This window comes from Nerophis lumbriciformis, linkage group LG23, assembly GCF_033978685.3.
Source record: "Nerophis lumbriciformis linkage group LG23, RoL_Nlum_v2.1, whole genome shotgun sequence".
NCBI classification, from domain to species: Eukaryota; Metazoa; Chordata; class Actinopteri; order Syngnathiformes; family Syngnathidae; genus Nerophis; species Nerophis lumbriciformis.
In genome coordinates, this window is record NC_084570.2 from 1,868,511 (window position 1) to 1,892,500 (window position 23,990).

Sequence of the window (23,990 nt, forward strand, 5' to 3'; positions counted from 1 at the left end):
TTCCAAATTTAAGTTATTTACTGAGATTGAGTGAGCCTATGGCTTTGCACTTTGTTTATATATATTTTGCATTCTATTTTAGCTACTTTGAATTTAAAATTCCCTGGCGCTGTTTTGTACTGTTTTGTACTGTTTTTGTACTTACTTTGATTATTATTTTCAAACTGTTTGTAAAAGTTGAAATTTACAAATAAAGGTTTATAAAAAAACAAACAAAAAAAAGTCAAACCCGGAAATGCGTCTTGGTCACGTGTTTGCAAACCCAGCAATTGGTAGGATTTAAAACAAGACACTTTTTTAAATTACACTGAACAATATTTTATTTACTTTGCTAAGATTTTTTGATTAATACAATCGAAATGAAGCCCGGTACGTATCCCTTTTACGGTTTTTTTTATATACCAAAACGTGACAGCTTCCGGTGTGATGTCATCATGTGACAACCAAGATGGCGGGCGCCGGTACGCGGGTTGTCTTGCATGGCTTCAGAAAATGTGGCACATCTTGTTCAAGTGTACACGGAATTTGGTCATATGCGAGTCAGCAGGTAAGTCTTTTTTTGTTTTGTTTTAGCAGTAAATGTTTCGTGACTTCCTTTAGAAGTGAGCACAAATGAGGTTCCGACACAGACGCCCTTGAGTTAGCTTCTTCATGCTCGCTGACTCATCAATTCCTAGAAATAAAATCTAGCTGTGTTGTTTTTCATTCTTATAACTAATTTGCTGTTATTATTGTAATCTATTTTTTTTGGCTTTCCTCTTTGTGATGTTAAGTTCCTGTTATAAGCTGTTATACAGTATATGCCTTTGCGCCTTCAAAATAAGAGCTCAAGGCATATACTGTATAACAGCTTATAACAGGAACTTAACATCACAAAGAGGAAAGCCCATAAAAATAGGTACATTTTGTCATTATTTATCCCAAATTAACTTTACATTTCCCCCTTAGTGGACTGCTTCATACAGTTTGTTTTCCTATATTATACTGTTTATATGTGGTACCCTTTTATTTTTTTAAATTTATGTTTACATTATATTCATATCCAACTTAATTTAAAGTATTATTTGCAGATGATACAACAGTGTTTTGTTCAGGAGAGAACACACAGAATATAATACAAATAATAACAGAAGAAATGAACAAATTAAAAAGATGGCTTGACAAAAACAGACTATCGTTGAATCTCAGTAAAACTAAAATAATGCTATTTGGTAACCGTAGAAGAGAAAGTCAAACACAAATACAAATAGACGGAATAGAAATTGAAAGAGTAATTGAAACCAAATGTCTAGGTATTGATGATAAATTTACCTGGAAATCTCACATAAAAAAATATACAACATAAAGTAGCAAGAAACACGTCAATAATGAATAAAGAAAAACGTGTTCTGGACTAGTGGTTCTTAACCTGGGTTTGATCGAACCCTAGGGGTTCGGTGAGTTGAGCTCAGGGGTTCGGCGGAGGTCAAAACACACCGACTCATCGTGTAAATACAAACTTCTCCCTATCGGCGTATTACGGATACGGCAACAGCTGACTGATTTGCAGGTGTGTAAATTGTTGTGAGTTTATGCACTGTGTTGGTTTTGTTATTTGAACAAGGTGATGTTCATGCACGGTTCATTTTATGCACCAGTAAAAAAAACATGGTAACACTTTAGTATGGGGAAAATATTCACCATTAATTAGTTGCTTATTAACATGCAAATTACTAACATTGTGGCTCTTAACTAGTCATTATTAAGTACTTATTAATGCCTTATTCGGCATGGCCTTATTATAACCCTAACCCTCTAACCCTGACCCTAACCCATACTTGCCAACCCTCCCGATTTTCCCGGGAGACTCCCGAATTTCAGTGCCCCTCCCGTAAATCTCCCGGGGCAACCATTCTCCTGATTTCCACCCGGACAACAATATTGGGGGTGTGCCTTAAAGGCACTGTCTTTAGCGTCCTCTACAACCTGTCTTCACGTCCGCTGTTCCTCCAAACAAACAGCGTGCCGGCCTAATAACACAATATTTGCAGCTTTTACACACACTTAAGTGAATGCAAGGCATACTTGATCAAGAGCCATACAAGTCACACTGAGGGTGGCCGTATAAACAACTGTAACACTGTTACAAATATGCGCCACACTGTGAACCCACACCAAACAAGAATGACATACCCAGAAGCCCTTGCAGCACTAACTCTTCCGCGACGCTACAATATACACCCCCCCCACTCCCCCATCTCTCGAATTCGGAGGTCTCAAGGTTGGCAAGTATGCCCTAACCCTAACCAAATAACTCTAAATTAAGTCTTTATTACTTAGCATATGTTCCCCTAGTGTCCAAATAACTCTAAATTAAGTCTTTGTTACTTACAATATGTTCCCCATACTAAAGTGTTACCAAAACATATAACTTTGTCTTGAATTTGAAAAAACAACGTTTTATTTTTCACTAAAGAAGGGTTCGGTGAATGAGCATATGAAACTGGTGGGGTTCGGTACCTCCAACAAGGTTAAGAACCACTGTTCTAGACCAAAAATCACTTCATATTCTCTACTGCTCACTAGTGTCACATATCTGAGTTATTGTGCAGAAATATGGGGAAATAATTACAAAAGTACACTTCATTCACTAACCGTGTTACAAAAAAGATCAGTTAGAATAATACATCATTTTGGATACAGAGAACACACAAACTATGGCGTCACATTAGTGCCAAAAATCCGAGCGCATAAAAACTGTTATCGCGCGCGCGACACCCTTTTGCGCGCGCATGGTGCCTTTCTGCGCGCGCGTGATGCCTTTCTGCGCGCTCTCTGTGTACTCATGGCATCTCTCCTCACGCTGTCATGTTTCTTTTTGGCACTTTGGGGGCGGGTATGCTTAGACGGCCCCTTCTTTCTGATTGGTCAGGCGAAAAATGCTGAAAAATGCTCAGAGCCAATCAGAAGTATAGCAGGGCGGGTCATCGTCAATATGTATCAAGATTTACGGAGGAAGAAGTGGATAAAAAAATGTCGCGCGCTGATGAAGGTTATTTCATACCACATAAACACAATACAGGGTAATACAAAATGTGACCCAAATAAATAATAAGACAACAAACACCATAATCACATCTTTCAGCCAGAACTGGTCCACCAGCAATAACATACATTTTAAAATGTTAAAAATAGCTTTTAATAATGTATTCTGAAATAGTTTAAAATAATCAGAGAACTGACTAACACTGACCCTACACAACTATGTTGCACAATTAAGTCCTTTTTTTTTTAAAGCGAAAGAGGTAATTTCAACAGGTACAGCATCGTATGTCATATCTACATGTACCGGTAATAAGATTTGTAACAAGGCAAACCGTTTGTAAATTGGTCGAAAATCGAGCAAGTTATGGTAATTTAATTAGTACATGTACCATTGACATCAATGTAATGATTGAGGCTAGATGTCCCAGGTAAGATGGCTACAACGTTGCTACACTGGAGAATGATTGGTCATATGAAAAATGCTCACAGCCAATCAGAAAGGAGGGGCCGTCTAAGCATACCCGCCCCAAAGTGCCAAAATGAAACATGACAGCGCGAGGAGAGATGCCAGGAGTACACAGAGAGCGCGCAGAAAGGCGTCGCGCGCGCACAGAAAGGCACCGCGCGCGCGCAAAAAGGCACCACGCGCGCGCAAAAGGGTGTTGCGCGCGCACAAAGTGGAGAATCAGCGCGCGATAACAGTTTTTATGCGCTCGGATTTTTGGCACTAATGTGACGCCATAACAAACCCTTTATTTATTGAATCAAAGATACTGAAATTCCTCGACATAGTGAATTTGCAAACAGCTAAAATTAAACACAAAGCAAACTATAATCTGCTACCCAAGAATATACAACAATTCTTCTCAAAAAAAGAGGAGAAATATAATCTTAGAGAAAAATGTAATTTAAAACATTTGTACGCGCGTACAACACTTAAGACCTTCAGTATATCAGTATGTGGAATTAAATGATGGAATGGATTAAGCAAATAAATCAAACAATGCACTAATATAATCCACTTCAAGAAACTCTTTAAACGTAAAGTGTTTACAAAGTACAAAGAAGAAGAACCATGATAAACATTCTGAATTTATTCATCCATCCATTCTTTCATTCTCAAAATAATCTTACTTATCTCATCATATGAAATATAACTTACTTCACCAATTATTATTCATTTATTTATGTTTATTGTGATTACCTATGGAGTATATTGTGAATAAGTTGAGAACAGGAAGTGAACAAAAGTTTCAGCAACTGCTATGTAAAAGAAAAGGGGTAGGATTAAATACGCTGTGCTGCTTCCTACTCCTTTTCGAACATGTTGAAAAGAGAAACTGTAAATTGTGATGCATCATGTTGTATGCTTGCATGTTCGATATAAACTCAAACTCAAATTTATATAAAGGCCTAATCTCCTAATTTTCTACAATTAATTAGAGGATCTTTGATTAGTCTTTAGAGGAGAACTGCAGTTTGTTTTTGTTTTTTAATTGTGCCTGTCATTCAAAATCCCATGCCTTGAATTTTAACTTTTTAAGGCCAAGGCAAGTGCTGCCTTAAAGGAGGGCTCATATTTTAGGGCACCAAGGCAAACATTATTTTCTTTCCAGGCAGGGGCTCCAAATCAATCAATCAATCAATCAATCAATCAATCAAAGTTTACTTATATAGCCCTAAATCACGAGTGTCTCAAAGGGCTGCACAAACCACAACGACATCCTCGGCTCAGATCCCACATCAGGGCAAGGAAAAACTCAACCCAATGGGACATTGAGAAACCTTGGAGGGGACTGCAGATGTGGGGATCCCCCACAGTGCAGTTCCCCTTTAATAGCTGCAGAGTGTGTCATATAGATGATCTTTAAGCAGTATAAACCTTTTGCTGGTGTTTTAATTTATGACTATATTATCAATTTCGAGAGGTAAAATAAACCAGATATAGCAGATTTTTTTTATTAAAATAGAGTGGAGGGAGACCTTGGGTCCCTCTGTCTTTAGCTTTCTGAAAATGTGGCCCCAAGAACAATTTTGTTTAATAGATCTGATTTAGAGTGTCCATTTAATGCATGTATTTAGATTGCGGGTAGAAATTCCAATTGTTTGATTGGTTATGGATTGCTGCTTATTTCCTTCTTCCTGTCCTCCAGGTTGTCAGGAGGCAGATATGTACAAGCTCTGTCATGCACAGAAAGAACTTGGCAGCTGATGGTCCCGAGAAGTTTACGATGGAGTTCATCGAGAAGCAGGTGGAAGAGTTCAACGTCGGCAAGCGGCACCTGGCCAACATGATGGGAGAAGACCCAGAGAACTTCACTCAAGAAGACATAGATGTATGTAAAAACTGAGGCTTGTGGTTATACTTTTGAAAGGACGTCTAAATACCTTTTTAAAAGAAGGTTTGTCCGGATACAACTTTTTCACTTGCGATACTATACCAATATTGCAGCCTTCAGTATTGGCCGATGCCAATATCAATCTAACACGATATAAACACAAATCATACACACTTTCCTTACTTTTTTGGTAGTCGGGGTCTCTGCAGGTTTTAACAAGTCAAAATTAAGGCTCTTTAAGACTTTTATAAATACAAATCAATAGGGATGATGTTTGATAAGCAATTATCGAGTTCGAGCCCATTATCGAATCCTCTTATCAAACTGATTCCTTATCGATTCTCTTATCGAATCCAGATAGGTTGTTGTATATGGAAAAAAACACAATATTTGGTTTAACAAAAGCTCACTTTTATTTTATAAGAAAAAAATACAATAAAATAAATAAATACATATTGACTGTTACCCCCCCCTAAGAAAATAAAATAAATAAATATTGACTGTTGTTACCCAAAATATATTAAGTGGGATTTTTCAGAAAAACAAATATATACAGTAACACAAAAACAACCTGTCTCAGTGATCACTATAGGTGTATAAATAATAATATAGTATTAAATAAAATCAGTCCCTTAGGCACAAAACTGAAAATAATGCAGCACTCCAAAAAGTGCACTTCTGCTGCTATTGGAACATACTAACTACACACACAGGCAGACAGCTAACAAACAATCCAAGACGTCTAATAAAGTTCCAAAGCAGATTAATCCATTTAGTCTCTTTATTGTTGTTGATCTTGCTTTGTCTTTTCCTATCTTTACTTTTTTCTTGCACTGGACTGTTATTTTTTATTTTTTTAAACTGAAATACACGCAATGACAAATGTATAAGCTATGTTATTCAATTAACATACTCAAATTTAATACACAATATGTAAATATAAGCATCACACAAATATACAGTACTATCATCAAACAAATACTTCTGAGTGTTGAAACTATTTCGATGGTGGAAATACATGACTGGCAGCCATTTTAAGTCCTCAAAACATCCATTGAAACAGTGCACAAAAATCATTTTTCAATAAACATCTTAGTATCAAATTTAACCACTTGCCACATTAATATTGAGTTACATAAACAAGTTAAACAGTTTACTTACAGACTTATCTTTTCCAAGGCTTGTAAGAGCTAACACAACTTGTCTACTTCTCAATTGTCTCATGAACTTAACTGACGTCGCCAACCCGGAAGTGCCCAAACTTATGACGCGTAGTATTTTCATATCGCCACAAGGTGTCAGTAAGAGTCTACAATCAAATGGGCATAACATTGCCGCCCCGCAGGGCATTTCCTGTGGGAAGGGATTCCTTCCCAGGGATTCGAATAAAGAACCAACTCTTTTTTTTTTTACTATAGTGGCCTCGATACCGGGAACCGGTTCTCAAAAAGGGATTGGAGTCCATGGAATCGGTTCTTTTCTTATCGAACAACCGGGAGAACTGGTTTCGAACATCATCCCTACTGTACTCATCTGTGCTCACAAGAATGTACAATACATGAAGGGAAATGGTTTCCGTCAATTTCCGGTACAATAAAAGAAAGAAATAAAAACATAATGCGAATCCACTTTGATAAACCTTGCACATCAAAACTGCTAAACCAATCCAGTGTAGGTCACTATACTTAGTATAAGCTATACAAGCTTTGTATAATCGATGACAATGTAATATCTAACAATACATCTCTTTTATAACTAATTTTATATCCGATATCAATATCGGCTCAAATTTAAAGGGGAACTGCACTTTTTTTGGAATTTTGCATATTGTTCACAAACAATATGAAAGACATAACGACAGATATATATATTTTTTAAATGTATTCTAACTCGTTAAAATAGTCCGCTAACAGTGGAGCCACTGTAAGGTCCTCTGTTCCGCCCATAAAACCCAATAAAAAACATCCAAAAAGCCCCAACAATACTCCATTTACATTTCATGACTTGTATATTAACCAAGTTTTAGTGATATTATTATTATAAGCGCTAACGCAGACAAACTATAACGGCCCTGTGATCACAAGCTTGTGTGCCAATGTTGACATGATCAAATGATGAGCTGCGTTCCCGCTTCCTTGCTGGTCAAACTTTATTCTAGATCATAAATCGTGCCTCTTACCTGGATAGTAGAAGGAAGAGGATGTAATCCGACACAAGTTGGTACACTTTGACAGCCAATTAAGACCCGGAAATGGTGAAAACGACACGAAAAGACGCTTGGGTCCACCCCCCTTTGAGTCATTCTTCATCTAATTGGGATTATATGAACATCCTAGCAGTCTGCATCCAAATGACAGCAGACCTTGTACAGTAAGTGATGTTTTATTATGTTTGTTGGCTCTCATAACGTCTGCAGTGAGTAATAATTAGTGATGTAGTTAAAAAAGAGCGAACATTGTGATGCGTTTTTGAAACAAATGCGCTGCGTGTGCTTAAAATTAGCAAAATACGTAAATTCTAAATGTTAATATGAATGTGCCTTTTACCACATTACATATATAGCTACAGTGTTTATATAAAACCTTAATGGTTGTATTTGGATGTTTTTAAGGGCTTCATAGGCAGAATAGAGCGGCTACCACTGCTCCTCTCACCTATAGAATAGAAAGTACCGTATTTTTCGGAGTATAAGTCGCACCGGAGTATAAGTCGCACCTGCCGAAAATGCATAATAAAGAAGGAAAAAAACATATATAAATCGCACTGGAGCCCGGCCAAACTATGAAAAAAACTGCGACTTATAGTCCGAAAAATACGGTACTTTATTGATCCCTGGGGGAAATTCAGCACCACAGTTTGCTCACAATAGACAAGAATAATAATAAATAATATAATATATCATATATATAATATATAAATATATTCTACATATACTACATATACCTCCCAGGGCGTGAACAAGGGGATGGGTCAAATGCAGAGGACACATTTCACCATACTTAGTGTGTGTGTGACAACCATTGGTACTTTAACTTAACTTTTGTACCCATAAGGAATTCTGTGTCAGTTATTTGGACATCGAGGTAAAAGGTTCAATTAATCTGGATTTAGTTTTTTTACTATATCCGCCCAGCTCTAGTTACAGTATTACAATATTCTGTATTAACATTACATTAGTGCCTAATTTGATCTCCAAATAATGTTGACAATAATATTGCTTATCAGCAACATCTATGGGACTATTTATCGTCCAGCAAAATGTCTTATTGGCCCAGGCCTCGATGTGCGTCTTCCCAACTTTTCTTAACACTATTTAACTTAGCTTGTTTCCTTTTTGTGTCTGGTGCACATGTATAAGTTCTTTCTACAATTTCGACAAGATCAAACGTCAACCTTCTCCCTTGGCACTGCACCTGTTCCTTCATGAATTGAACCAGTTGAGCAGAGAAATCACACACAATCTTTTTATCTTTCCATCGCTTATTTGGCACTTACACTTTGCTGCGCCATCTGTTGGCCGGTGAATAACGAAGCATCCATGCATGCTGAACTTGGGCTGAACCGCTGCACACGTTGGCCACCCTCTGTTCGCTGTCATTGCTGTGACACACACACATGCACACACAATGCTGTCCTTTCCTTGAACCAGTGAGCAGCTTGTGGTTTCTCGTCTGTCACTCGCACCGCGATTTGTGGCGTGACCTCTGTAGTTTGGAGATGTCATTTTCTTCTATTTGTGTTTTCTCTATGCTTGCCACAGAGAAGCATCGCCTACCTTTTTCCCTCGGGACTGTTCGATAAGAAGGCGCGACCCCTCATGAAGGTAAAGACACTGACTGACAACATTACATCTATGAAAGTTGAACAATATTTTGCTCACATTAACTCTTACTTTCTGCCTCTGTCTTATTCAGCACCCGGAGGAAATCTTTCCAAAGCAGCGGGGTACATAAAATTGACTTTTTAATGCGTTTGTGACCCCTGGTGCATGCTCTACAGGTCTAACCGTGCTTTGCTCTCTTCGGGGCAGCTGTCCAGTGGGGAGCGGATGGGCGGCCGTTCCACTTTCTGTTTTACACGGGCAAACAGAGCTACTACTCTTTGATGCACGTAAGTCAGCGTTTCATTGTAGCAGGTTGCCACAATAAAATGAATGTATGATGCGGAACACTGACGTTTTTACAAGGCACATTTTTGATTATCTCATTGAAAAAATTATAATGTAAAGGTAGCTATGTGTAGCCTGCAGCAATTTTTTTTTCTAAAAATACTATTACTAAAAGAAAAAAGTGGATTAAAAGAGCAAACCGGTACAGTATAATGAAAAATTGTTGAAATGTTGACACTTACAACACAATTTTGTTTTATGTTTTTTAATAAACACTTTGAGATTACTTGGATTTTTGCATAAATTGGGCATAAAATGCGTTTTGATCTTCATCTAAGTCGCAACAATAGACAATCTGCTTCAACTACCGTATTTTTCAGACTAAGTCGCTCCGGAGTATAAGTCGCATCGGCCGAAAATGCATAATAAAGAAGGAAAAAAAACATATACCGTATTTTCCGCACCATAAGGCGCCCTGGGTTATAAGCCGCGCCTTCAATGAACGGCATATTTCAAAACTTTGTCCACCTATAAGCCGCCCCGTGTTGTAAGCTGCATCTAACTGCGCTAAAGGAATGTCAAAAAAACAGTCAAATAGGTCAGTCAAACTTTAATAATATATTAAAACCAGCGTGATGTGGGCGCGCATGGAATCGTATATCAACATGGACGAAGCTGCGTGAAAAAAGCCACCCGGCCTCTTCACGTAAACTTAAACTTACCTTAACCACTCGCTCATCTTTTCTTCATCCATCCCTTCGAGTTAGCTTTTATGATGACGCCGGCTGGAAAGGTCTCTTTTGGCAAGGTCTTCCTTTTGAATATCACCATGGGTGGAAGTTTCTGGCCATTAGCATGGCAAGCTAGAACCACAGTGAAGGATGACTTCTCATTCCCTGTGGTGCGAATATTCACCGTACGTGCTCCCGTTGTATCCACAGTGCGGTTCACAGGAATATCAGTTGCTGTGAAATAGTAATCCGTGTGCGGATGGAGAGATTGCGTCTTTTCATGAACCGGATCCCTGTCGCTTAGTAGGAGCCATTTTGTGGTCTTTACAGATGCAAACACACAAAGGAAATGAAACGTACGGTAATATCCGCGCGCTTTTTCTTCTTCTACGCGGGCGGGTGGTTGCTTACAGTAGAAGAAGAAGCGCTTCCTGTTCTATGGGGGCGGGTGCTTACCTTGGCGGTTGCTTGCGTAGAAGAAGAAGCGCTTCCTGTTCTACCGGGAAAAAAGATGGCGGCTGTTTACCGTAGTTACGAGACCGAAACTTTATGAAAATGAATCTTAATATTAATCCATATATAAAGCGCACCGGGTTATAAGGCGCACTGTCAGCTTTTGAGAAAATTTGTGGTTTTTAGGTGCGCCTTATAGTGCGGAAAATACGGTATAAGTCGCATTTTTGGGGGAAATGTATTTGATAAAAGCCAACACCAAGAATAGACATTTGAAAGGCAATTTAAAATAAATAAAGAATAGTGAACAACAGGCTGAATAAGTGTACGTTATATGAGGCATAAATAACCAACTGGTATGTTAACGTAACATATTATGGTAAGAGTCATTCAAATAACTATAACATATAGAACATGCTATACGTTTACCAAACAATCTGTCACTAAATCCGATGAAATCTTATATACGGCTAGTCTCTTACGTGAATGAGCTAAATAATATTATTTGATATTTTACGGTAATGTGTTAATAATTTCACACATAAGTCGCTCCGGAGTATATGTCGCACCCCCGGCCAAACTATGAAAAAAACTGCGACTTATAGTCCGAAAAATACGGTACTAAAAGAACAAAGTGGATTAAAAGAGCGAACCGGTATAGTATAATGAAAAATTGTTGAAATGTTGACAATTTTGTTTGATGTTTTTTAATAAACAGTTTGAGATTACTTGGATTTTTGCATAAATTGGGCATAAAATGAGTTCTGATCTTCATCTAAGTTACAATTGACAATCTGCTTAAACTAATACTGCACAAAAAAATGATTTTCTCATTTTTTATTGAACACAACATGTAAACATTCACTGTGCAGAGTGGAAAAAGTATGTGAACCTTTGAATTTAATAACTGGTTGACCCTCCTTTGGCAGCAATAACCTCAACCAAACATTTCTTGCACATGTTCTGGAGGTATTTTGGACCATTCCTCTTTACAAAACTGTTTCAGTTCAGCAATATGCAAGGGATGTCTGGTGTGAATTGCTCTCTTGAGGTAATGCCACAGCATCTCAATTGGGTTGAGGTCAGGACTCTGACTGGGCCACTCCAGAAGGTGTATTTTCTTCTGATTAGCCATTCTGTTGTTGATTTACTTTTACGCTTTTGGGTCATTGTCCTGTTGCATCACCCATCCTCTATTGAGCTTCAGTTGGCAGACATATGGTCTTAAGTTTTCCTGCAAAATGTCTTGATACATTCAGGAATTAATTTTTCTGTTGATGACAACAATCCGTCCAGGCCCTAAGCAACAATGCAACCCCAAACCATGATGCCCCTTCGACCATATTTCACCGTGGGGAGGAGGTTTTAATGTTGGTGTGCTGTGCTTTTTTCCCCCTCCACACAGTGTTGTGTGTTTCTTCCAAACAACTCTATTTTGGTTTTATTTGTCCACAGAATATTTTACCAGTAGTGCTGTGGAACATCTAGGTGCTCTTTTGCAAACTCCCAACATGCTGCAATGTTTTTCTTTGACAGCAGTGGCTTCCTCCGTAGTGTCCCTCCATAAACTCTGTTCTTGTTACATATTTTCCTTGTTGACTGGTCAACAAAAATGTTATAGCATGTGCCAGAAGTCTTTAGCTGACACTACGATTTTTTTTCACTTCATTGAGCATTCTGCGCTGTGCTTTTGTGGTCATCTTTACAGGATGACCACGCCTAGCGAGAGTAGCAACAGTGCTGAACTTTCTACATCCACGTTTTATGCCGTATTTATGTAAAAATCCATGTAATCCCAAAGGGTTCACGTACTTTTTCTTGCAACTGTATATACACTATTGGATTGGTTTTGAAAATGATATATCTCAAATGGCCCCCAAATCCTGAGTAGTGTGCAGCCTTCAGTATAAAAACAGTTTGGGCACCGCCTGACATAAGCTATTCTATGTTTTACATAACAATTCTTGTTTATTTGAAAATTTCCCCTGCAATCTTCTAACCTGTTTTAAGGAGACGCAGAGTAAAATCCTAAACATCGAGAAGCATCAGGATCGTCTACGAGCCAAAGGACTCTTTTCCAATGACATCAAGCCGATGTAGGGGCAAGTGTTTTTTTGGGGGGGGGCATGTTGATCTGAAATGTTTCAATCTAAAAAATCCATTTATCTTTCTTTATCCCCTTCAGTTCTCTGAGTGCAAGCAGGTGGCTCTTGAAGGAGGAGTTGGAGGAGTTGCTTGTGGAGACCATCTCTGTTTACGATGTAAGCACATTCCATGTTCCTTTTGGCATATGATTGGTCTTATGGTTAGTAAAGGTGTAATGCTATGGTATCGTCACAATTCGATGTCTCGGTATTATATGTGCACTGCAAAAAGTCAGTGTTCAAAAACAAGAACAAAAAATACAAAAATGAGGGGCATTTTACTTGAACTAAGCAAAATTATCTGCCAATAGAACAAGAAAATTTGGCTTGTCAAGACTTTCCATAACAAGTAAAATTAGCTAACCTCAATGAACCCAAAAATACCTTAAAATAAGTATTTTCTCACTAATAACAAGTGCACTTTTCTTGATAGAAAAAACAAATATGAGACCTTTTTTCTCAAAAAATATTCTTAAATTAAGTAAATGCTAGTGCCATTATCTTGACATAAAGATATGCACTCTGCATTACATTTCTTGCATTTTCCCATCGATAAAATGACATCATCGCGCCAAGTGCGTGCTCTTTCAGTCAATTAGTGCACAAGGAATATAGATATATATATCCATCCATCCATTTCTACCGCTTATTCCCTTCGGGGTCGCGGGGGGCGCTGGAGCCTATCTCAGCTACAATCGGGCGGAAGGCGGTGTACACCCTGGACAAGTCGCCACCTCATCGCAGGGCCAACACAGATAGACAGACAACATTCACACTCACATTCACACACGAGGGCCAATTTTAGTGTTGCCAATCAACCTATCCCCAGGTGCATGTCTTTGGAGGTGGGAGGAAGCCGGAGTACCAAATTTTTTTTTATTGTAATTTTGAAGAATTTACCTGAATGTGCATTAACTATTTCTGTTCAAAATAGTTTGAAGGCTGTCATCTGTTTTAATTATGAGACACAATTGTGTCAAAGTCATGATATTTTATTTCATGCTTGAAATAAGAAATTCTTACTTTGAAAAAGCAGTTTTATACTTGTGAGTGTTGATGACACAGCTTTGCAACAGGTGATATTCTAGTTTCAAGCATGTTTTACTCAATATAGGTCATCAAATATCAGCAACAAGCTGTAATATCTTACTGAGATCATTTAGGACCAAAACACTTAAAACAAGTAAAACACTCTAACATAAAATCTGCTTAGTGAGAAGAATTATTTTATCAGACAAAAAATAAGCAAATATCACCCTTATTTGAGATATTTAATCTTACTTAGATTTCAGTTTTTGCAGTGTGATGGTTCAGTTTATGATGAGGTGGCGACTTGTCCAGGGTGTACCCCGCCTACCACCCGAATGCAGCTGAGATAGGCTCCAGAACCCCCCGCGACCCCGAAAGGGACAAGCGGTAGAAAATGGATTGATGGATGGGTTTGGTTTATTTACAGTAAGTGTACAATATGCAACATAAAACTTACTGGCTTTTGTTTTTACAGCTTTAATGATTTTAAAAATTAGATGTAAAAAAACTGTGAGCAGGTAATTTTTTTAATATATTTATCGGATATAAAGTTAATAAATAAACAAACATGATACGTAGGAAAAGTCAAAATGAAATTGAAACAATGCCTATAAGGGCTGCATACTGAATGGGGGGCCTACTTTGAAATGTATGTATTTTTAAAGCCTAATTAATGTGATGATTTTAAATCTGCAATACCACGTTATCTACGATATCATTACACTCCTTATAGTTTTCATGTAACACCCACAAAGACACTGAAAAGGTGTGTTATTGCTATGGTGCCATCTTGTGGACGAGCTTGCTCACTGCACTCACAACGCTCAGTACAGCATTTTCCTTCTGTGTGTGGTTGGAATTAGAAATACAAGTGCCATTGCGTCTATTAGTCATCCATAGTGTTTCTACTTGTGTGGTTTCTTCATTTATCACTCCAAGCAGCATTTGTAAGTTTTACAATATAACCAAAACAATTCCGACTTACCGGTACTAAACCGTCAATAGTTGGATAGTTCTGTTTTCAAGTATATTTGTATGTGCTATCGTAATGTAATCAAGCTAGCGTAGTTAGCATTGGCTAATATGCTCACACGTTGTTAGTATTGTTAACTTACAATGGCATTCTTTTTGTATTGTTTCAGTTTCACACATTCCTCAGTAAATCCACCAAAATGTCACCGTGGAGTTATTGTGTCTGTTTAGCTGATTAAAGAGCGAGCTCCTGCAGCTAGTGGGTCCATGGCGATGACTTTTGTTTTGTTAGAGCTGCCGTTTTACTGCCGTGTGAGAGTCACTATTTGGAAACAATTAAGGTATGTAAATAAGTATTTACAAAATCTTTCTGTGTAAATAACTCATTTTACAACGCATATATCTGCAGCTTATAGTCCGGAGCGGCTAATATATGGAAAAAACATGTTTTTCTTTCAAAATTTAGTGGGTGCGGTTTTTATATATTGGTGCGCTCTATAGTCTGGAAAACACAGTATTTATTTTTGTTACTATCTGAGGTGGGGACAGAAATCAGTGTATGCATGTCAGCCTTATCACTGACACCTTGCTTGTGTTTTTCATTTCAGTACGACCGCTTCCTCCAGATGATGGAGCGTCTCTTGTCCCTGCCGTACTGCAGCAAGGAGGAGCAGTTTGTCCTGACTTACCGACAGCAACTTACGGCCCTGTCCAAAAAGGAAACAATCCCAGCGCTAGAGAAAGATGAAAATGGTGTGGCCTATAGCACCGCTGAAGGTACAGGCACACTCCTGGACACTGTTTTGTAGGGGTGTAACGGTACACAAAAATTTCGGTTCGGTACGTACCTCGGTTTAGAGGTCACGGTTCGGTTCATTTTCCGTACAGTAAGAAAACAACAAAATATACATTTTTGGGTTATTTATTTACCAAATTTGGAAAATCCTCCAACAAAAATATTTTTCTTAGTGGAATATTTGATGTGAAGTAATTGCAACCTTGGATAGGTCAATAATTCATAATAACATTGATTTTGATTCAATATTATGTCTTGAGCAATGACAGTTTGAAAGAAAGAAAAACAGCTTTGTTTTATTAGTCAACATTGCAACTTTTTCTAAATTACATTTAACCTTTAAAGTTAAAAGTTTAAGTACCAATGATTGTCACACACACACTAGGTGTGGTGAAATTTGTCCTCTGCATTTGACCCATCCCCTTTTTCACCCCCTGGGAGGTGAGGGGAGCAGTGGGCAGCAGTGGTGCCGGGCCCGGGAATAATTTTTGGGTGATTTAACCCCCAATTCCAACCCTTGATGCTGAGTGCCAAGCAGGGAGGTAATGGGTCCCGTTTTTATAGTCTTTGGTATGACTCGGCCGGGGTTTGAACTCACAACCTACCGATCTCAGGGCGGACACTCTAACCACTAGGCTACTGAGTAGTAAGCTTTTTTGTTTCACTTTTGTTATGTTTTTGTTTATTTTAATAGTATTTTTAGAATGTGCCGTGGGCCTTTAAAACATTAGCTGTGGGCCGCAAATGGCCTCCGGGGGAACACTTTTGACACCCCTGCTATAGATAATAAAAAATTAAATCTGATAAATCTATGGATAAAAAGTAGAGCCTGGCGACGCATGCGCGTTTATCATAACTCTCTTGCTGTCTCTGTCTCTGTCTCTGCCCCTCCCTCACCAAAGCTGCTGCGCGCACAATTTGTTTTGTTTTTAACCTTCTTAACCCTGAACGTACATTGAAAATACACGCAACCCTAACTCAAAATGCCGGACATTTGAGGCATTTAAGAAACTCTGCCCTGACAGCTCCGCAAAAGAGGACATGTCCGGTGAGAAGAGGACGTATGGTCAGTCTATCGTAGCCCGTAAGTTGCTAGCATGCCGTGTGTTGTGCCTTGGTGTGCATTGTTTACACAACGTGCGTTACGCAACTTAAAGGGGAACATTATCACCAGACCTATGTAAGTGTCAATATATACCTTGATGTTGCAGAAAAAAGACCATATATTTTTTTAACCGATTTCCGAACTCTAAATGGGTGAATTTTGGCGAATTAAACGCCTTTCTATTATTCGCTCTCGGAGCGATGACGTCACAACGTGAAGCAATCTGCCATTTTCTCAAACACATTACAAACACCGAGTCAAATCAGTTCTGTTATTTTCCGTTTTTTTCGACTGTTTTCCATACCATGGAGACATCATGCCTCGTCGGTGTGTTGTCGGAGGGTGTAACAACACGAACAGGGACGGATTCAAGTTGCACCAGTGGCCCAAAGATGCGAAAGTGGCAAGAAATTGGACGTTTGTTCCGCACACTTTACCGACGAAAGTTATGCTACGACAGAGATGGCAAGAATGTGTGGATATCCTGCGACACTCAAAGCAGATGCATTTCCAACGATAAAGTCAAAGAAATCTGCCGCCAGACCCCCATTGAATCTGCCGGAGTGTGTGAGCAATTCAGGGACAAAGGACCTCGGTAGCACGGCAAGCAATGGCGGCAGTTTGTTCCCGCAGACGAGCGAGCTAAACCCCCTGGATGTCTTGGCTCACACGTCTCTTATGCCACCGAAGATGATCAAGAGAAGAATATCGACAATAGCTTCCCTGGCCTGCTGACATCAACTCCAAAACTGGACAGATCAGCTTTCAGGAAAAGATAGCGGATGAGGGTATGTCTACAGAATATATTAATTGATGAAAATTGGGCTGTCTGCACTCTCAAAGTGCATGTTGTTGCCAAATGTATTTCATATGCTGTAAACCTAGTTCATAGTTGTTAGTTTCCTTTAATGCCAAACAAACACATACCAATCGTTGGTTAGAAGGCGATGGCCGAATTCGTCCTCGCTTTCTCCCGTGTCGCTGGCTGTCGTGTCGTTTTCGTCGGTTTCGCTTGCATACGGTTCAAACCGATATGGCTCAATAGCTTCAGTTTCTTCTTCAATTCCGTTTTCGCTACCTGCCTCCACACTACAACCATCCGTTTCAATACATGCGTAATCTGTTGAATCGCTTAAGCCGCTGAAATCCGAGTCTGAATCCGAGCTAATGTCGCTATAGCTTGCTGTTCTATCCGCCATGTTTGTTTGTGTTGGCTTCACTATGTGACGTCACAGGAAAATGGACAGGTGTATATAACGATGGTTAAAATCAGGCACTTTGAAGCTTTTTTTTAGGGATATTGCGTGATGGGTAAAATTTTGAAAAAAACTTCGAAAAATAAAATAAGCCACTGGGAACTGATTTTTAATGGTTTTAACCATTCTGAAATTGTGATAATGTTCCCCTTTAACCTTCTTAACCCTGAACGTACATTGAAAATACACGCAACCCTAACTCAAAATGCCGGACATTTGAGGCATTTAAGAAACTCCGCCCTGACAGCTCCGCAAAAGAGGACATGTCCGGTGAGAAGAGGACGTATGGTCAGTCTATCGTAGCCCGTTAGTTGCTAGTATGCCGTGTGTTGTGCCTTGTTGTGCATTGTTTACACAACGTGCGTTACGCTACTTAATATGTCCGTGTGGAAACTCGTTCGGTACACCTCCGAACCGAACCGGAACCCCCGTACCGAAACGGTTCAATACAAATACACGTACCGTTACACCCCTACTGTTTTGTGATTTATCAATTTGACCGTGCATTGCTGCGTGAACAAAATCAAACGATTGTTGCCCGTGCCCTGATTGTCAGGACGAAGAAAGACATCGAATGCCTCTGTGGTTCTGAGAGATGGTGGCTCTGGATCTGTCAGCATCAACGGGCAGCACTACATCCCGTACTTCCCTGTGCTACAAGACAGGTTGGCGAGGGGGGGAAACATTTAATTTCTGTCTCTTCCTGACGTTAACTCATCCTCACGTTTGTCCCCCTTTTGTGGCGTGCACACAGAGAACAGTTAATGTTCCCCATCCAGTTTATGGACATGCTGGGACGCTTTGACCTGGAGTGCAGCGTGAGCGGTGGTGGACGGTCCAGCCAGGCGGGTGCGTTGCGACTCGCTATCTCCCGAGCCCTTTGCAGCTTTCTGTCGGTGGGAGACATAGAAATCATGAGGCAAGGTAAGGAGGCTGCTTTTTGCTCTTCTGTGGACGCAAAAGTATTGTATTTAATTAATATACTGTACGTCTTACACTAGCCATTAAAGGGGAACATTATCACCAGACCTATGTAAGCGTCAATATATACCTTGATGTTGCAGAAAAAAGACCATATATTTTTTTAACCGATTTCCAAACACTAAATGGGTGAATTTTGGCGAATTGAACACCTTTCTAATATTCGCTCTCGGAGCGATGTGGCGTCACATCGGGAAGCAATCCGCCAGTTTCTCAAACACCGAGTCAAATCAGCTCTGTTATTTTCCGTTTTTTCGACTGTTTTCCGTACCTTGGAGACACCATGCCTCGTCGGTGTGTTGTCGGAGGGTGTAACAACACCAACAGGGACGGATTCAAGTTGCACCAGTGGCCCAAAGATGCGAAAGTGGCAAGAAATTGGACGTTTGTTCCGCACACTTTACCGACGAAAGCTATGCTACGACAGAGATGGCAAGAATGTGTGGATATCCTGCGACACTCAAAGCAGATGCATTTCCAACGATAAAGTCAAAGAAATCTGCCGCCAGACCCCCATTGAATCTGCCGGAGTGTGTGAGCAATTCAGGGACAAAGGACCACGGTAGCACGGCAAGCAATGGCGGCAGTTTGTTTCCGCAGACGAGCGAGCTAAACCCCCTATCGACCCTAGCTTCCCTGGCCTGCTGACATCAACTCCAAAACTGGACAGATCAGCTTTCAGGAAAAGATAGCGGATGAGGGTATGTCTACAGAATATATTAATTGATGAAAATTGGGCTGTCTGCACTCTCAAAGTGCATGTTGTTGCCAAATGTATTTCATATGCTGTAAACCTAGATCATAGTTGTTAGTTTCCTTTAATGCCAAACAAACACATACCAATCGTTGGTTAGAAGGCGATCGCCGAATTCGTCCTCGCTTTCTCCCGTGTCGCTGGCTGTCGTGTCGTTTTCGTCGGTTTCGCTTGCATACGGTTCAAACCGATATGGCTCAATAGCTTCAGTTTCTTCTTCAATTTGGTTTTCGCTACCTGCCTCCACACTACAACCATCCGTTTCAATACATGCGTAATCTGTTGAATCGCTTAAGCCGCTGAAATCCGAGTCTGAATCCGAGCTAATGTCGCTATAGCTTGCTGTTCTTTCCGCCATGTTTGTTTGTGTTGGCTTCACTATGTGACGTCACAGGAAAATGGACGGGTGTATATAACGATGGTTAAAATCAGGCACTTTGAAGCTTTTTTTTAGGGATATTGCGTGATGGGTAAAATTTTGAAAAAAACTTCGAAAAATATAATAAGCCACTGGGAACTGATTTTTAATGGTTTTAACCATTCTGAAATTGTGATAATGTTCCCCTTTAATGAATCCTGAAGGCCTTGCTGGTCATGGCTTTAATGAAAAGGAGCTGGACAGCATTGCCAAACACATACAGTACAGGCCAAGCGTTTGGACACACCTTCTCATTCAATGTGTTTTCTTTATTTTCGTGACTGTTTGCATTGTGGATTGTCGCATCAAACCTGTGGATGAACGCATGTGGAGTTATGTACTTAACAACAACAAAATACCGTATTTTCCGGACCATGGGGCGCACCGGATTATAAGACGCACTGCCGGCGAATGGTTTATTTTTGATCTATTTTCATATATAAGGCGCACCGGATTATAGGGCGCATTAAAGGAGTCATATTATTATTATTTTTTTGCATAATATTGCGAAACAAAATGCCAGATAGGTCTTACCTTATACACACACCATAATAATACTCCTATGTTAAAGCGCATCAAGCGGTACGGCCTCATTGCTTACCAAAGTCGTACTAAAACATTTTAAATAGATTTTTGAGCGCCGTGTGTAATGTTCTATATTTTCAATGGACCATGTAAAATGTTGGTGTTGTTCACTTGAGTCATATTGCCATGATAGTGCAGCCTACACTTATCTCTTATGTTTGACTGCCATCTACTGGTCACAATTATCATAACACCATGTAATGTACCAAATAAAATAGCTTTGAGGTGGGTAAGCTCAACCAAACGTATTCCTTACATACATCCTTGGGGGATGACGTGGCGCAGTTGGGAGAGTGGCCGTGCCTGCAGGGTTCGAACCAGGGTTCCTGGTTTGATTCTGACCTTCTACCAACTTCGTCACGTCCGTTGTGTCCTTGAGCAAGACACTTCACCCTTTTGCTCCTGATGGGTCGTGTGTGAATGGGTGAATGTGGAAATAGTGTCAAAGCGCTTTGAGTACCTTGAAGGTAGAAAAGCGCTATACAAGTATAACCCATTTACCATTTAAAAGACCGTTTGGAGAGACCGTTACAAAATGACTTATCTAACAGAGTCACTATTTGATGTATTTATCTCTCTGTTGTCTAGCTGGTTTGCTGACCCCAGACCCAAGAGTGAGAGAAAGGAAAAAGCCGGGTCAGGAAGGTGCCAGGAGGAAATTCACCTGGAAGAAACGCTGAGGGTAATACTACCTGGCTCCTTTGTTCACTATACCTCTATTTGAACTGAGATCACTCACTCCTGCAAGTGAAACATTTGTTGCTCACCATATGGCGTCTAATCTCAGAAATGACTGATTATGTTGCATTATGTTTCTGTATATGAATAAACTTCCACTTCTTTTTTAATATTATTTACCTTTTTGCATTACTAGACTTCTCAATAACTTTTACCGGGTTTATGTTTTGGGGCAGAACAGTAGTGTGTGAGTTCCCACTTAAACCTCAGAACAAGATCCATGTTTGGATTAAAATCCGTTACTTCAGTCCTTTCTGTGAGGAGGTGACATGCTTTCCCTGGTACTGCCCAGGTACACTTGTTTCCTCTCACAACATAAAATATGTATGTTCGGTTCATTTACCACTAGAATGTCTACAACTAACAAACCCTAATGTTGCCTGATGGAAACATAAATGTCATCAGTGATCATGTTTGGCCTCTAGATGGTGCCAAATGCACATTTATTGTGATGCTTCATTTTCAGGTGGCATTATCTATCTATCCTAGACTAATAAAAATACATTGCCAGTACTGCTGATACCAATACTTTTTGCTTGACATTTTTAAGATGAGTTTGTTGATTTTGCCAGGAATACACTTATTTTTTTTAAGAATTTTTTTTTTAACAATTTGACCAAAATTTAAAAAATATCAAAATACAATGATTCCCTTGTTATAAACGTGCATTAATTGCTTCAGAGACTTCACATGCAGTTGTTTGAGCAAAATAATGTCAGTGGTGCATTTTTAGCTGATGACATAACTCAATACCACGAATGTTGAGGGAACATGTTGGAGAAAGGAGGGGCCAAAAAGCCCAATATTTTGATGATAGCCAATAGTAGTTCAATACCTACCGTATTTTTCGGAGTATAAGTGGCTCCGGAGTATAAATCGCACCGGCCGAAAGTGCATAATAAAGAAGGAAAAAAACATATAAGTCACACTGGAGTATAAGTCGCATTTTTGGGGGAAATGTATTTGATAAAAGCCAACACCAAGAATAGACATTTTAAAGGCAATTTAAAATAAATAAAGAATAGTGAACAACAGGCTGAATAAGTGTACGTTATATGACGCATAAATACGTTTACCAAACAAACTGTCACTCCTAATCGCTAAATCCCATGAAATCTTATACGTCTAGTCTCTTACGTGAATGAGCTAAATAATATTATTTTATATTTTACGATAATGTGTTAATAATTTCACACATACGTCGCTCCTGAGTATAAGTCGCACCCTCAAACTATGAAAAAACTGTGATTTATAGTCCGAAAAATACGGTACTTACTTGGTATGGAGGGTAAAATGGGACAAAATGTAATAAATACATGTTTAAATAATTACTTAAATGTGTCATTAATTAGAATAATTACATATGTGAATGTGTTATTAAATTTGTCATTGATGTACAAGTGGATTTAATCATTAACATTTCAACATGTGATGAATTATTTAATCAACTTTGACGGCAAAAAAACAATGAAGTGCTGCTGCACAAGTTCATGACTCAATGAAATTGTGAAATAATTAAATCATGCAATAATTAAATCAATAGTTAAATGATAAAATAATTAAACAGTTTTACATTTAATCAATTAATGGCACATTGAATACACATTTGTTCTAATTCTAATTACAATTAATGACTGGTTCAAGTAATTATTTGGATATTCATTTATTTATTTAATTCAGTGCCATTCAACCCTAAATAATTTTACACTGTTTACTTAATTTTTCATCTAATGGAAGATAATGATTTAAATATTTTGTGGGCATTTATATTATTTTATTTTGTTTTGTGGTCAATGTTATTGAACTGTTCCCAAATTGATTCAAAATATGATTCTAAGTCTTTTGTCCTGTGTTCCCCCCGGGAAGAGCAGGACGAAGTAGCTGCACACTAAAGTGAAGTGAAGTGAATTATATTTACAGGTAAAAGCCAGTAAATTAGAATATTTTGAAAAACTTGATTTATTTCAGTAATTGCATTCAAAAGGTGTAACTTGTACATTATATTTATTCATTGCACACAGACTGATGCATTCAAATGTTTATTTCATTTAATTTTGATGATTTGAAGTGGCAACAAATGAAAATCCAAAATTCCGTGTGTCACAAAATTAGAATATTACTTAAGGCTAATACAAAAAAGGGATTTTTAGAAATGTTGGCCAACTGAAAAGTATGAAAATGAAAAATATGAGCATGTACAATACTCAATACTTGGTTGGAGCTCCTTTTGCCTCAATTACTGCGTTAATGCGGCGTGGCATGGAGTCGATGAGTTTCTGGCACTGCTCAGGTGTTATGAGAGCCCAGGTTGCTCTGATAGTGGCCTTCAACTCTTTTGCGTTTTTGGGTCTGGCATTCTGCATCTTCCTTTTCACAATACCCCACAGATTTTCTATGGGGCTAAGGTCAGGGGAGTTGGCGGGCCAATTTAGAACAGAAATACCATGGTCCGTAAACCAGGCACGGGTAGATTTTGCGCTGTGTGCAGGCGCCAAGTCCTGTTGGAACTTGAAATCTCCATCTCCATAGAGCAGGTCAGCAGCAGGAAGCATGAAGT

General features: G+C 39.0%; 1 protein-coding gene across 1 annotated transcript; it reads left to right on the plus strand.

Annotated features, from left to right (window-relative positions):
- The first annotated feature begins 420 nt into the window (after positions 1–420).
- mrps9 (mitochondrial ribosomal protein S9) lies at positions 421–21,548 on the plus strand. Its single transcript, XM_061985444.1, has 11 exons — positions 421–547; positions 5,178–5,360; positions 9,124–9,186; positions 9,278–9,308; positions 9,394–9,473; positions 12,666–12,751; positions 12,841–12,916; positions 15,409–15,577; positions 18,514–18,622; positions 18,712–18,881; positions 21,284–21,548. Exons 1-11 carry the CDS (start codon positions 449–451, stop codon positions 21,373–21,375), a joined length of 1,158 nt encoding a protein of 385 aa, XP_061841428.1. The 5' UTR covers positions 421–448; the 3' UTR covers positions 21,376–21,548.
- Positions 21,549–23,990: the final 2,442 nt, after the last annotated feature.